This window comes from Phaethon lepturus, unplaced genomic scaffold, assembly GCF_000687285.1.
Source record: "Phaethon lepturus isolate BGI_N335 unplaced genomic scaffold, ASM68728v1 scaffold6341, whole genome shotgun sequence".
In the NCBI taxonomy this organism is placed as follows: domain Eukaryota; kingdom Metazoa; phylum Chordata; class Aves; order Phaethontiformes; family Phaethontidae; genus Phaethon; species Phaethon lepturus.
The window spans coordinates 12896-28983 of NW_010519727.1; the positions used below are offsets into that span (position 1 = coordinate 12896).

The following is a 16088-nucleotide window of genomic DNA, read 5'->3' on the forward strand; positions in this document are numbered from 1 at the left end:
AGTTTCTTTTACAGTATAGGCTGCAAGTACAGTCTTGCAAGATTAAACACATGAATCCCAACGACAAACCTTCTGTTCCTGCAGAGCTTTTCAAATAGGTCCAGTGTCTGAGTGTAGTTAGACACTAAAACCACTTTGTCATTACTGGTGCTTTTTGTAACAGCAAGGATGTAATCCAAAACCAGCATCTTTCCTGGGTAAAAGGGAAAGAAAGAAGCAAGCTAGAGCAGAAGTTCGCAAATTCCAGACCTTGGAGGGGCACTTGGTAATATGCTAAATACAGCCTCATGGTTGCCTGTGTTAGGCAGCACATTTGTACTGTCGAGTTCCACAGTACCTGAAAGCTGGGGCTCCACAGATTTGGTGCTGTAGCCAGCAGGGAACAAGTCCAGAGCTCCCATAAAACCTTCTTCCTCTTCCACACACTTATCATGGATAAGAGCAGGGTCTGGAGAGCAAACAGAGCTCAGACTGTGAAGTGCACAAGGCAGACCCAAAAAAACCCCACCAACAGTGCAAAAACCAAACCCATTACAAGAGCGGAACAACTCACGATTGCAGAGCTTCTTCAGGGAAGTGATGGAAGAGAGAGAGGACACACTGATTTTGCCCTCCTTCAGCTCCTCCACTGGCTTGGCTTGCTTCAGGAAATTCTTATACAGCTCAGCCTGCAGAGGTGTCAGCCTGAAACAGAACAAGAGCTCTGCAGTCTCAGTCTGCCCCCAAACCAACTCCATCCTTCCACCTCCATCCACACAGCATGTTCCTTTTAGCTCCAGTGCCCAATTTTTTTACCTACAGCATGGACAGCCTAGAACTGCCTCCAAGGCTGATGGTAAAGCACTGCTATCTCAGCCCAGAGCTGGAAGAGAAGCTTGCAGATACTTTGCACAGCCCAGGGCTCTGCTGTACACAGCTGCCCAGAGCATGCCAGCTGGCTGGCAGAACCACAAGTTTTGGGTTGTCCATCCCTGCTTCAGGAGGAAAACCAACATACTGCTGATGACTACAATCTCTTTCCTAGACAGAAGCAGTCACCACAGACATGAAGGGATTTTTGTGCCTTTTTAGTCCTTCCTGTTGCTCCTCCCTTTTCCCATGCACAGTACAAGTGTTTTGGTACCTGCAGCAGACCACCTGTTCAATCTTCACTGGCAGGTATTTGGAGAGGATGTCTGAAGTTCTTCGGATTAAACACCTGCAGGGAGGGAAATGAAGATCAGATGCTTGGATGACATCAAAACTCTGTTTTATCAGTATTATTCCTCTTGAGGTCAATACAAAGTCACTTTGATATCTAACCTCCAAAAGCCTGTGCCATGTGTTGGACTGTCAAAGGCCAGACACCCACCATCCACGCTAAGAGGCTTCATCAGCCCATGCTGCAGAGCCCAGTATGGCTCTGTCTTTGTGAGGCTTCCAAATTTGGTTCATGAGATTTGGAGGAATCAGGTTGTGATCCCATCTAAGGAAGCACAGTCCCCTACAAGAGAAACTCGCTCTTCCTCAGACTACCAACAGCATTCTCAACTTGAGCTACAGGATTTAACCACCACATGCTATGGACATAAACCAAAGTACAAGCAGGCAGCTCCTCTGCTTGTAATAACTCAGTAGCTGTCCTCAGCAGCTGTCCTCAGCCAAGATGGGTTCATTGCCTGGCCCAAGATTTCAAAGAATATATCCTTTGGGGCTCTAGAAATGCCCCAGGGAACAGTTCTACCGCACTTTAGAAAAGATGGAAAAGACTAGAAAAAGTGCTGAACTGAGCAACCAGAATAAGAGATGCAGAAACCTAGTTCTGCCAGGAAACATTGAAAATATGTTACGAAACCTATAGAAGAAAGACAGCAGGGATATATGACAGACCCAAAAATCTGCCAAAGGCTGTTAAAGAAAGGAATGATCTGGTCTCCAAATCCGTAAGAAGTAGGATGAAAGGTAACAGGCTTAAGCTGTGGTAAGGAAGATTTACATTACACATTAAGAGTATTTTCTAACTGCAAAGACAGTGATGCCCTGGAAAAAGTGTCCTGAGGAATTTGTAAGGTTTTCAGTGCTGGGTGGGGGTTAAGTAAGGGATGGTTTAGGTCTAACACCTTCTACCTTGTGACAGCAAGATGGATTAGACACTTTCTCCAGGGCCCTTCCAGCCTTATGCCTATGATTCTACATATCTTTGCATCACTGCCTCATTTGTAATCCCTACCAAATTCAACCGATTCATCTGTTACTACTTATGTGCTTCATCTTCCCTATTTATGTGTCATGACCGTTGCACATTAAAGGATACAGACCTCAACATAGCCAGGCACAAGCATTCCCAAACACACTTTTACAGCCCCTTTCCATCAACTATAAAAAGAAATAAATGCACCTCAAGAATGAAGAAGCTCTTCTCCTCCCAACCTTTCCTTTCTCTTAGGCTTCTGCAAGCTGACCTGAGTCAAGGTCAGGGCTCTCTCTATAGAGAGGCTGTACTCAGCGTGTACAGACAATGAACTGCAGGACTGTATTTGTGATGGTTGCAAAAGTTCAGATTAAAAAGAAAAAGAAATGAAGCCACCAGCAATGCTGAGAATTCAGAAGTGTCTCTATTAAGAGTTCTTCTAGAGAGACAAATGATTGCCAGCAGATGTGGATAAACTGGTTGTATTCACAAATAGAAAAGAAGCCAGGTTTAAACAAATACCAAAAATCAACCAAAGAGGAATAAGACAGCATTTTACATCACAGAGGTGCGTCTTGGAGACTGAAAGTCACACCTCTGACACTAGTAGTCTACTCCTATTAGCCCTACAGAGCCAGCACAGCTATGAAAGTATGACCTGGACTCTTGTGACTTGGGCAATCAACAAGCAGAACTAAGCAACATTCCTTATACTCTGTCTACCACTCAACATCTGGGCTGGATGGATCTCAAGACTGACCCAGTCTACGCTGTAGTTACGTTAACACAAATAAAAGGTTGCTCCCTGACTATTCAGATCCTAGGAGAAAACAGCAACATAAGAGTCAAATCATGATTCAGTATCCGAGTACTTGGGGGTGACTGCAGCTAACTGTGCCATTTCAATATGCTATTTTTCAGACTAAAGCTATATGCTATGTGGATTTCTTAGGCAATAAATACTTGCACAATCACTGCTGAATTGTAACTGGCAAGAGAATTCATTACAGCTACAACTGTGATTTGGAAAGATACCAGCGTACACCAAGGGTTTATGCAAAAGCTCTGCAAAGACAAGAGGGATGAAGTTCACCTGTTCACAATGCTGATCAGCTCTTTAAGCCTCTCTTCTCCTTTGTGTCGCTCAGCTTCACTTGCATCCGCATCTCTGCCTTTCAAGATGGGAATTTCAAAATGTCTTTTAAATTCCTGTGCAGTCCCTGTACAAAACAGAAGTGAAAAGGTGACAACTACTACCAAATAACCTTTGATCAGTACCCCACAGTCCCAGTTACCATACCACAAGCATGGCGCCCAGCAGATAAAACAAACTCCCACCCCATTAGTATCATTTGTTTTCCTTTCTAGACAGGAAAGATTGAAACAAAGCAGGCAAACTTGTACAACAGAAAATCATTTTGTACTCCGACAACAATGCACTGCCAAAGGTCATACAATTTTAGTTAAACCTGAGTCCAGTCAGGCATGTACTGTTTTTGCTCACATTCCAGCTATACTTTTTCTCCCAGATTTTGTCCTTGCAAACAACAGCACAGGCATTACGTGTGCCTGTTCCAAAATCATCTGTAATCAGTTGCTTATTACTGGTGACAGTCTGAAAAAGGGAAAAATGACTCCTGCATGCATGCAGTATTAACCTCATCCCAGGAAGAACACATTTGAAGCAGAGGGAGACTAGTTTTGCCCAAAGTACAGGCCAAGGGGAGCAGGGGAAATCACATCAGCTGTCTGTAATAACTACCAAAAATTGAAGCGCATGGAAAAAGCAGATGTAGAACATCTACCACCCCATCCTATCTTTTCCTTGAGAAATCCTGGGGGCAGAAGAGCTGAACAGAAAAAGATACAGCCCAAATGCTGCTTGTAAGACTGAGAATCTGAGGAATGGTGTTGAACTAGAGTTGTGCATGCTGTGGAATTAATGAGAAGCCTCTTGGACTGGACACCAAACAATCTGAGACAAACATGGGTGACAAGTTATAGCAATAAGGAAATGATTTACAGATTGGTTTATTTTTCATTCCTTGACAGAAAAAATAAAAATGACCTCTCTTGACAAAGACAAGCCGCTCTACACTGGAAAGCAGTAAACTGGCTCCTAACCCAGTGATGCAGGAGAGGATGCAAAGAGTATTTTGCTTTTAAAAGGAAAACAGAGCTTGCAGACTTAAGCAGAGCATAGGAGTCAGAGACAGAATATTTCAGTCTGCTACCAGCAATTGTAGAAAGTGTTTGATCCTGTAAACTCACACTACTCAGTACCTCTCCTCCAGACTCTTTTCATTCTATCTCGGATGAAGTTAACCCCATATTCACAGGCCTCCCTTACCTTAAAAAACACGAGTAGTCTTAATTCCAAATGCTAAACATCACCCTCCACTTACTCTCAGATTATCTGGAAGTGGGATGGCAGACTGCCAGAAATTCATGCTTTGTTGCCTAACTCGGCCACAAGGTACACTGTTCTGCCTTGCACCAGTCACTTCAACCTCCTGTGCCAGATGGATACAAGAGAGAGCAAGGAAAAGCTGTCTCCCAGGCTGCCTCTGTACTTGACAGAGAGCATGTCATGTCAAACCTGCCTCTCTGCAGAGCCTCTCCTAGAAAGACATCATTCCTGGCTTAGAATTCTGAATTTGCTGTAGCCTGGGAGTGTTGGGGGAAGTACCATTATGAGCTGGCTCTTTCTGCCCAGCAACTCCTGCAGTATCTCCAAGAGCTTATTGTCAGAGAAACTCTTAGCCTACGTGGACATTTTGGCTGACCAGTATAGCTGTACAAGATCAGCCATGTAGTACTCAGGGACATATATTCATTTTACCTTAAGAATTAATTCCCCTTCCAAAACACCCGTTAGACTGGTGTACTTTAAATTACAATCTTCTTGAAACAGAACTCTGATGATATACAGCCTCTAGAACAGGGGATTCCAATCTAGTCTTTCTGTATACAAACTGAAGGAGAATAAGTCTCTAACATGTACATGACCTTTCCGCTCTCTGACGTCTTGGTTGCTGCTTTCCCTGACACTGGTAGCTAAGGGAGGCCTTACCAGCAACATCCCCCTCCCCCATGTCTCACACATTCACATCTTACCTAGGATGCCTGAATTGACAAAGTGCACCAGGCTGAAATATTCAAGAAGGTCATTCTGAATGGGTGTGCCTGAGATAAGGACTCGTCGAGGTGTATTTAAGCTGTTGAGAGCCTGGTATGTTTGGTTTTCAGAGTTCTTCAGTCTATGGCCCTTTGAAAAAAGAAAAAAGGAATGAAGATGATAAATCCAGCGGCCCTGATGGGAAGCAGCTTGGAGATCCTCATCAATGCTGACATCCTGTATCTCCCACAAGGCATCTCACCACTTTTGCCAATCCTGTGAGTGGACTAAGTGTTGTATGTGTATTCAACTGTTGTGACAGACTTCCTTCAAAGGCAAGAATCTGGTGCGAAGCCATTACGTGACGAAACATGACATTACAAGCTTCCCAGAGTAGGAACATCTGAGTCGCACCCAGGCAAGAGGGCCTACCATGAAAATAACCACCACCACATGGTCTAACTATAAGAAGTGTTTCCTGTTCAAACATGGGGACATTTTCAGCTACCAACACTAGGCAGCGAACTCTGGACCAGTGACATTGCATCACCCAAGGTCGAAATCACAAGCCGTTCAAGACCACCTATATCCAGAACTACCAGGCCTTTGTACACTGATAAAAGAGGTTCTGCACCTCTTACAGGGGTAATCTGAATACATGCCCATTTCCAATGCCTGGGATAAGCAACATTATTAACATCTGAGTGCTATGCTGTAGGACAAAGCATAAGTGATGAGATGCTTTTTACAAGCACCAGACTACTGCAGAGCTGAGTATTTACTGGGAACATACAGAAGACACAAGGCCATGGACCTGCATTCCCAGCATCCATAACTGCTGGCCTCATCCCAGGGGCACTGAGACGTGTGGGAGTTACACTTGTGAGGATGCTCACCCTCTCTAAGCTCCTCTCAGCACTGTTCTAGCAAATACAAAACCAAGCCACTGGGTGGCACCGCTATTTAACAAATCCCCTCTAACTGGCAGCGGAGCGCATTCCAACAGTGGCTGAGGGCCCCAATTTGATCGTTTCAAGGAGGCATAGGGCATTTGTTTTACTTTGTCATTCAGAGCATCTGTCTCTCACTACCTATAACCACCAACACGGAACGATAAATGAAAAAACAACTCCATTTCAGCCATGTGAAAGCAGAGTTTGACAACAAAGGCTTGGCAAAGCTAGATCCAGCAGTCAGTGAGCAGGGAGTCAAGCCAGCTCTTTCTTGTCTTGAACAAAAAACACGAGGTAACTCCTCACCCAGCTCTCTTACCTCTGCCCCAAGCAAGAGGCTACAGAGAGGGAAGAGGGTCTTGCCATGGGAGTGCCCTTCAACCCCCTCACAAGAGCAGAATAAGATGGCCAGATAAAGTGGCTGAGAGCAGCCAACACTACACACAAGAACGTACTGAATCACAGAATCATTTAGGTTGGGAGAGACCTCAGGAGTCTCCACTCCAACCTCTTGCTCAAAACAGAGCCAAGTTAAAAATTACTGGGCAGAACATGAGGCCAGGCCAAACAGAAAGTACTTCTCAATTTAGCAAAGACAGACACAAACAAATGAAAACCAGATCAGTGAGCCAGGGCACTACCATCCCAATAGAGTATGGCCTCTTTCAGAGTCAGAGACAGGCAGCAGATCTCCTTTCTGCTACATATTTCACACTGAGAGGGCCCTAGTAGGTGCCCCCACTCTGCCAGGGACCTATGAAGTGGCCATGGTTACCACCACCTGGATTTTCTTCATATCTCAGCTCCCAAAAACACCCTCTCTTGTTCAGGCTCACCCAGTATGGTGAGTTACCCAGTTACCCAGAGCCTCTCAAACACCAGAATGGGTGCCGTCCACAGCTGAACCTTGTTTCCTGCTGCCCTCCCCTGCTTTAAGAAAGTGGAGACAGTTTTGCCCAGATCTCAAGAAAATATCAGGAACAGATTCCCACATACCTCATCACATATGACCAGCCCAACACTGCCCTTCTGTAATGCCTCAGCGTGGAGTCGGAAGGTTTCATAGGAGATGATCAGGATGGGTGAAGGCACTCGCAGGCCACGCTGGTTCATAAAGCCAACTGCAAACGAAGGGGGAAAAGATAAAAGAGAGGGATGAGGAAAACTAATAGAAAAGGGTTCAAGCTCTGTAGTCAAAACTTTTGCCTTAAAAATCTAGGAAAACCTGTCTATTTCAATTACTCTGTAGCATCCCTTCCACCCACATATACCCATGCTCCTTTCCCCACAACCGTCCCCATTTCCATCTCCCTCCCACCTCTGCCCACTCCTTTCCCAGCTTCTGGCTGGAGCGAAGAAGAGGCACTGGGACTGCCCTAACTTCAGCACATGACTGGACTTGGCTTATTCCAAAAGATCAACTATTACCAAACATAGAAGTGTCTAATCTAAACATGTTAGTAGAGAGACTTTTATGAGTCTCTAGAGCACTAGTGACAGCTCAGAGATGTTCACATTAGCTGCTGTAGGCTTCTTCCAATGCAGATTTTGACCTAAGCCAGCCAACCACACCGGTTGCAAACATTTCTGTACCTAGTTTACGGTCAATCTCTTCTTTGGAGCCTCCATCAATGGCCAGCGGCTGGATCCTTCCCCCCAGCCATTTCTCTACTTCATTGTACCAGTTTCTCACCAGGCTGGAGGGAGACACCACCATGGCTTTATCGATTTCAGGCTTACAGTCTGGACTTTGCCGGAGAAGTGTCCACATGAGTGTGATGCACTGCAGGGTTTTGCCCAGCCCCATTTCATCTGCCATGATACAGCCATGACTCCCAGGGATCCGCCGGCTCGTCACACAGTCCCAGAGGAATTTCACTCCCTGCCAAAAAATTGTTCTCTCAGAGCAGGATGGGAACATCAACAGAATGACAGCTTCATTACCACAATGCACAGGACTGATACACAACAGACAGCAAATCTGTGTAGCACATCCCTGGGGACATGCGGTGTTTTAATGAGACACAGGGAAATCACCCGAGACACAGCTAAAATGCAGCCCCATTTGGTTTGGAACAACATTACTGGTGCCAACACATACCTCATAACATGCATGAAATCTTACTACATTTTAACTGTACAATTATAACAGGCTTCCTGACCTGAATTCCCAGAAATTTCTAGATTAGATAGGCCCAGGCCATCAGCTAACCTGCATCAATCACTGCAAACACGTTAATCACCTTAACACCACCCAATTAGGTAGTTTTAAAAACATAGAATCATAGAGTGAGCAGAATTGCTGCCTGATTAACTCCCAGAATACCCTCAGCAGCCCTCATTGCTTCTGCCTAGAAGCACAATGACTCACCTGAGGACTCAAGGCCCAAAACAGATTTAGCTTCAGAGAAGACACAGGGCTGAGGTTATAGCCCACGTCACATGGTGGGAGAAGAGTTCAGCCCTGCATTAGGCTCTGACACATCACCAAGACAGATAAAAGGGGAAAAAAAGACAGCCTCTGCAAAATGTTCCTCTATCATATGATGATAGTCAGAGAAAACTGGGGCATTGTCCTGGGAACATACCAGCTCCCTGCATTGTGCCAACAAAGCAGGGAGTAAGGGATACAACCTAAACACACCCGCATGGATTCACCCCTCTGTGCTCCATTATTTAGGACTGGAAGATGGAACACCTTCATCTGCACTTTCAAGTCCTTTTCTTTCTTTTTTGGGCCCTTAGGTTAATGAAGTTTATTTAAGCCAGTTGAACAATTATGAAATACATTACTGACTAAAAGAGTGCATTTGGCTGGGGATCCAGTTGGGTAACCTCCCAGCAACTGGCCAAAAGACACGACAAGACAGAGTGAAGCTGTACAACAGTCTGGGAGCACTACTTGAATAAAGCAGCACAGGAATCTTAGCTGGCAAAGACTTACGAGTCAGACTAGAACAGAGACTGCATCAGCAGAGATATCTAGCTGTCAAAAAAACGCCCGACATGCCTAGGACACCAACATAACTAACATTACTTGATACAAACGCACCAGCAGGCAGTATCTTACCCAAAACCACAGTGCTTCCAGCTACATAGCCAGAGACAAGCATTACACTGGGTCACAGGTTCAGTACCAATTCTGAAATAAAAGTACAAGCTAGGAGCAGCCTACAGCACACTCAGAACCATCTGAAGTTCTCCCATGCAGGGTCACATCCAGCTTGACTTTCCTTAGTCTGCAAGATCAGCAATCAGAGCTTCCATCTGTACTGCCTCTAGGCCTAAGTGATCATATACTGCATCTGTGATGAACTCCAAACTGCCCAGATACCTACATCAGGTATTTTAATATTAGTACACACTGCTTCGATATTGTGATGTTGCATGTATTTACAACATAAAATGCTTTTCAGCACTCTCCACTGGCAAATTCCAAGTCTACATAGGTCAGGGACAGCTCACACCTACAAAGGGTAGACTCTGAATAAAACACAATGAAGTAGGAGTCTACTCCACTTTGTGTTGGGAACCATGGTACCAGAAAGAAGAGCTTCAGTGTTTCCTGGCTTAAATACTGCGGATCCAATTAATTCTGCTGACCAGCAAAATAACAGTGGTGGACAGTCTGCCCTGCCTAACTCAAGACTGGGCTGCAATATAATTTATTGCAACTATATCCCACCACCTTCCACACTGAGTTCCACTTAGCAGAGCTACATCTCCAGACTTTACAATAAGTAAAGGCTAGACTTTCAGCCCTGACTGCAAGGTTCCATCTCCCTGCAGAATCTTCTCTATTCCTACGGTATCACTGGTGACACAAAATTCAGCCAAGGTGCTTTTCCCAGACGCGTGCAACCAGTGCACAATGGTTTCCACTATGAGCTGACCTGACCTAAAACCCCACAAACCTGTGCATTAGGCAGCATTGTGTTTAGGCTGGGAGTGCTCTGACCCTTCTAGATCAGAGGCAAAAGAGAAAGTTCTTACCCACAAGAAAACAGTACATTTCCACATTTTTAAGGACAAACAGGACTGTTGTAATACTCCCAGTATGTCCTCCTGCTTAACACAGGACAGAGAATATTTGCAGCATTCAGGCCTCTAAGAGGACGGTTAAAACAAGTTTTTCACTGCATTTGCAACAGACTGGAGTCTGTTAGACTGTCACAGACTGCTAGTCTGTGAGGTCTATGTAGACCTCACAGTTGGTGGGTAACAATTCCAGCAGAGAAACTGCAGCTTTTTGAAATGCACCAAGTCCTCCTGCCATACCCTCAGGTCCCAATGGAAAACTTACTTCTCTCTGATGGGGCCGTAAAACACGGCTGAGGACAGGATCCACCACAACATGGACAGGTGCTTTGTCCCTGCAGGAGGCAGTCAAGGAAGAAGACAGAGTGATTAATGAACTCCATACAGCATATGTTTAGTTTTTTTAAAAATCTCACTGCTATACTGAGGACTCCCCAGTGGCATGAGGGAAGCAACTGCCAACAAGAAAGTGAAAAATGGATTAATTCAGTTTTGAGAATGAAGTTATAGGGGCCTGATCTACAGTCTAACACATCAGTGAAACCATGTATTTGGGCTGTAGTTAAAACAAGGGCAGAATGTGGTTCAGAGACAAAGTTAAAACATCATTATTTTCCTTGTTTCAATAACAATATTGTAACTGCATTGCTGGAGCAAGGAACCCCAACCTCTGTCCATGAATATCCATCTGACAGCCCTTAAAAGTTATAACAGCAGCACAGAAGGAACTACTTAAAATTAAAAACCATTAGGCAGCCTAACATTTGACTGTCACTCATCTCCCTTTGCTTGTCCCTAGATGCTGATGCTTCCTGACTAACAACTAAGCCATAAGATTTTCTAAGCAGCTTCTCCATGTGTGCATGCTCATTCTCTGCAACAAGTTTAAATTTGAGGATTAGGAGATGCAACAGCCTGCAGAAGAACGCAATCAATCCAGCATGGGTACATCCCTTCTTTGACTGTTACCATACCTGAACCAATTCAGAGGCAGAATACTTGGAACCAAACTTCCCTTGATGTTCAGACTCCAGCTCAGACACATTTGGGAAGAAAGCACACAAACCTACGTGTACAAGGAGGTCAGAGCTGAAGCATTTGTGCCAGGTGATGACTCACTTGTCTATTTTCAGCTGGTCATGGGCACTCAGCAGTGGAGGCTCGTACAGAACCAGAGCTCCTTCCTCAAAAGGGTCATGGAGAGGACTCCTCAGCCCTGCCCGTTTGATACCCAGCGCACGCAAGCCCAGTGGCCCTGAAAGCAAACAAAGGTACAACTCAAAGAACGACTTCTTCCTGGAAGAAAGCAGAGCCTTGCAGAGGAGTCTGATTACGTTTAGGAGCAATGAATTAATTGGGTGCTGGAGTGGAGATGCAGGCACAACTGGTGCAGAGAGCAAACCCAGGCAGAGCGGTTGTTTGGCAGCACTCCGCCAGCACAGGGCAGGTAGCTCTGCAGCAGGAAAGAACAGAGGCAAAGATAGAGCAATGGCACTGTCCACCACATTGAGTGCACCAAATGGGTACAACCGTGTGCAGCAGATGCCATATATGCTGGCATTCAACGGTATAAGCTGTATTGCAAGATGACTGACAGCTTCATCCCAGACCTGTGTGACAGGCATCCAACCATAAACAGGCACAATGTCTTCCTTGACTATCTGTGGGCATTAGAGCTACTGCCAGTACCCAAAGGTGGTTTTTCTGGTTTTTTGAAAGACAAGCGGGATTTCGGAACATACATCTCAGCAGCTCAATAAATACATTCCCACGTACACAGTATATATTAGGTCAAATCCTCTTCTTGGACACCTAACCCAGACTTATCCAAGAGTTGTATGTTTTATGCAAAGGTCAAAAGTGATCTTTAAGAGTGATGAAGTTTTACAGTATCATAGTTAACACCATACTGCCATTACCTACTCTAGGGTATTATTTTCTCTCTGCTGAGCAATAGTAGATGTTTAGCCTTGGAGCCAATTTCTGTGAAAAACAGAAATCAAACATGACTCCCATTTCCTAGTATTATATTTTGATGTGACAGTTTTGGAATGTAGATGAACATAAAGATGACATGCACATAAATCCTTTTTCCCCATCAAAATTCAGGTAACCGTGCTGTCAGGATTTATGGAGATCAGTGATGAGTGGTGTCCCTCAGGGGTCCATACTGGGACCAGTACTCTTTAATATCTTTATCAATGACATAGACAGTGGGGTCAAGTGCACCCTCAGCAGGTTTGCAGATGACACCAAGCTGAGTGGTACACTTGACGTGCCTAAGGGATGGGATGCCATCCAGAAGGATGCGGACAAGCTCAAGGAATGGGCCTGTGTGAACCTTGTGAGGTTCACAAGGCCAAGTGCAGGGTCCTGCACCTGGGTCAGGGGAACCCCTGGTATCAATACAGGCTGGGGGGCCCTGCTGAGAAGGACTTGGAGGTACTGCTGGATGAAAAGCTGGACATGAGCAGGCAATGTGCGCTAGCAGTCCAGAAGGCCAACCATATCCTCGGCTGCATCAAAAGAAGCGTGGCCAGCAGGTCAAGGGAGGAGATTCTGCCCCTCTACTCTGCTCTGGTGAGACTCCCGCTGCAGTGCTGCGTCCAGCTCTGGAGCCCTCAGCACAGGAAAGACATGGACCTGCTGGAGCAGATCCAGAGGAGGGCCACAAAAACGATTAGCAGGATGGAACACCTCTGCTGTGAGGACAGGCTGAGAGAGTTGGGGTTGTTCAGCCTGGAGAAGGAAAGGCTCCAGGGGGACCTTATTGCAGCCTTTCAGTACTTAAAGGGGGCTTAGAAGAAAGATGGAGACAGACTTTTTAACAGGGTCTGTAGTGATAGGACAAGGGGTAATAGTTTTAAACTAAAAAAGGGTAGACTTAGACTAGACATAAGGAAGAAATTTTTCACAATGAGGGTGGTGAAACACTGGGACAGGCTGCCCAGAGAGGTGGGAGATGCCCCATCCCGCAAAACATTCAAGGTCAGGTTGGACAGGGCTCTGAGCAACCTGATGTAGTTAAAGATGTCCCTGGTCATTGCGGGGGGGTTAGACTAGATGACCTTAAAAGGTCCCTTCCAACCCAAAGATTCTATGATTTTGCTTGGGAAGGGTTCAAGCAGGGTCAATTTGCCCACCGCTTGCTAAAGCTCCTTGCAAAAAGAGAGTATATCACAAGCTGAGGCAACAGCACATGCACACCAAGAAAAAAGCACATGAAACAGCCTCCTCTCCCAATTAAAAGAGGAAGATAACAGCCATGGAAAGCAGCTTCTCTAGTTACAGTTCTGTTTCAGCCTCCTAACAAATCTGCTTTTCCACAAGCTAACTTTGTCAAACTCTTTTGGGGCTTGTCATTTAATAGTCAGTGTCTGCCTACAGATGTATTTTTATAACTAAAGTTTGAATGAAACTGGTTGATCTGTGTTTGAATTTTTCAGCTGGAGCATGAAGGGGAAGGGGACAAGGCCCATTTGTTTCTGAGATCTTGGGTTTCACTGATTCAAACCAGCTGATGGTTTGAACTTCAAAACTGCATTGCTTTGAAGATCACCTTGAGACTCAACACACCAAGCCAAGTAGAAAGAAAACTAGCATATACTATCTTTTTCACCTACAGCCTTGTCTGTTAGTATCATTAGGATATTATTTAGACGGCAAACCTGCATCGCTTGGAATTCATCTTGCTTTTGTACACCATACTGCAAATACAGTCTTCTGGCACTACATCAAATACATAACAGTAAGAATACAAAATCCAATTCTGAAATGTAGGATTATCCAAACTAAACACTAGTAAGAAATACGAAGACTTTGCTAATGTGCCAGTATTATTGTTTTGGAATTAAGTCAGTATTTCTGGAACATACGCATCAGTGCAAAAAATAACAATAATCCCCACAGATACATTTGACAGGCCTGAGTGTCATCTGTTTTACCCAAGTCAGTCCACACAGACAATCCTTAAACCTCCTCATCTTACCTTTATAATTTGGAATGGGAACTTTGAAGGGCCTGGACAAAATGCTGCGGATAAAAGCCTCCTAGGAATTCAGAAAGAAACGCACTTAAGAAGTCTGAAATCAGGGATTTCAAGAAGGCAAGCCCAGGACATTTTTTGAGAACTCAACTTTGCCAAGTGCTGAAAGTCTCTCTATTCAATCTATTCAAGCTTCAACCCCAACTACTTTCAAAAATATCTGAAAGGAAGAAAGTAACAACAAGCACAATTCCCCCCACCAACTCTGCTTTTCACAACTATTTTCCCTTGGGTTTTCTAATGTGTGAAATTCATTTTTCATAACTCCCATCATCTTAAATCCACTGGCATTATTCACTTTAAACGCTATTGCTTCCCCCTGCCTTGGTAATTCACTCAGGCTTTCATGTCCTGTAGAGGAGCTGTGTTACCATTGTAGAAACATCCATGCCAGATCAGTGAGCACCCAGCCAGTCCAGCACCTGGTCTCCAGCAATGGAAGCTCAGAGAGAACCGAGCAGACAGCACTTGAGCCATTTGTGTGGAAAGCTTCCCACATCCCTTGGCACTGTCTTTCACAAAGGCTCCACAGAACTCTCTTACCCAGGACTTCCATTATAGAAAGTACCCCCACCACACCTTCAACATTAAATGCCTGGAGCTAGCAAAAGATTTCCCCCAAAGACTCTGTGTGTGGGGCACTTCCATAACACCTCTGATTAAATGGGTCCATGGAAATTTAGCCCTGCTGGGACTTCCCTGATGAATGAGCTCCACATGCAACCCACCTGCTATGGTGTGCTAGCAGTAACACCCACTTACATGTTGACTGCTATCCAGGCAGTGAGGCCTATTGGTCAACTGAGCCAAGGGTTTCCGGAAAGGCGACCTGTAACATTCTCCGCTCTCTGTCTCCCTGACAGGCTTCTGTCTCTTCCGAGTCTGAAAAACAGAATCAAGGCAAAATAACTCAGGAGCATCTGGAGAAGCCAAAAGACAAATGCATTGCTGGCACGCTCAGTAAGCACCTAACCACACAGACAATCCACCCAGCCAGCTGAGTATCTCTGAACAGACCCAATCATTACTCACCTCCACTGTCAAAGGACAGAGCCAACAACACCACCAGGGTCCCAATACTCCAATGTTTAACCTGCACAGGAGCTAAAATACTCTCCTAATTACAAAAATAGCTACCACATTCCAACCTGTAAAGGAGCAGGCTTGTCTGTAATAAGATTCATGCTGCCTCCCTGCCCCTGCCCAAAATAAAGCAGAAGAAAAAAAAAAAAAGGAAGGGTCGATAGCATGGAACAAGCTACATGAAAGTCCCCAGAGGCTCCCATGGCATCTGTTGTTAAGCAGGTGAAAGGCCTCACACTGAAACCAAAATTTCAGACACTCAGCAAGGCATAAAGACAAGTCAGTCATTGATCTGTTTCCTGATTTAACACAGTCCTCTTCAGATTGAGGCATGGTTTTAACCCCCTGCTGCCATAGAAAAAGGAATTTGACACAGAAAGCACTAGGTGAGACTCTCTGACCTGTGTGACATAGAGCGTCATAACATTCTGTTTTGTCTTAGACATCTACCTATTCCTAGTTACCAGCCCTCTCACAAAACACTTGGAAGTTCTCCCAGGGATAGGATTTTCCATAGCCACGAAGCATCACCTACGCACAACGATGCTGTAGATTCAAGTTTTCCCCAAAGAGATGAAAACGACGTGCAGCTGGGGCTCGACCCTCCACCCCCAGAAGACAGCGGCGATGACAACCTCGCATCAGGCACCAGGGACTGACTCGGGCAGCGGCGGCTCCGCG

The 16088-nt window shown here is 45.2% G+C and overlaps 1 protein-coding gene across 1 annotated transcript in view; it reads right to left on the reverse strand.

Annotated features, from left to right (window-relative positions):
• Window positions 1-15206, reverse strand: part of RAD54L (RAD54-like (S. cerevisiae)) — a gene marked incomplete at its 5' end in the record, with an annotated part of 19190 nt that extends 3984 nt beyond the window's left edge. The window contains 12 exons of the mRNA XM_010297132.1: window positions 70-193; window positions 338-448; window positions 554-684; window positions 1124-1198; window positions 3264-3390; window positions 5288-5438; window positions 7238-7362; window positions 7835-8123; window positions 10545-10614; window positions 11399-11534; window positions 14268-14328; window positions 15087-15206. Of these exons, the coding sequence (XP_010295434.1) occupies window positions 70-193; window positions 338-448; window positions 554-684; window positions 1124-1198; window positions 3264-3390; window positions 5288-5438; window positions 7238-7362; window positions 7835-8123; window positions 10545-10614; window positions 11399-11534; window positions 14268-14328; window positions 15087-15206 (1520 nt within the window). The remainder of the gene's footprint in view (window positions 1-69; window positions 194-337; window positions 449-553; window positions 685-1123; window positions 1199-3263; window positions 3391-5287; window positions 5439-7237; window positions 7363-7834; window positions 8124-10544; window positions 10615-11398; window positions 11535-14267; window positions 14329-15086) is intronic.
• Window positions 15207-16088: the final 882 nt, after the last annotated feature.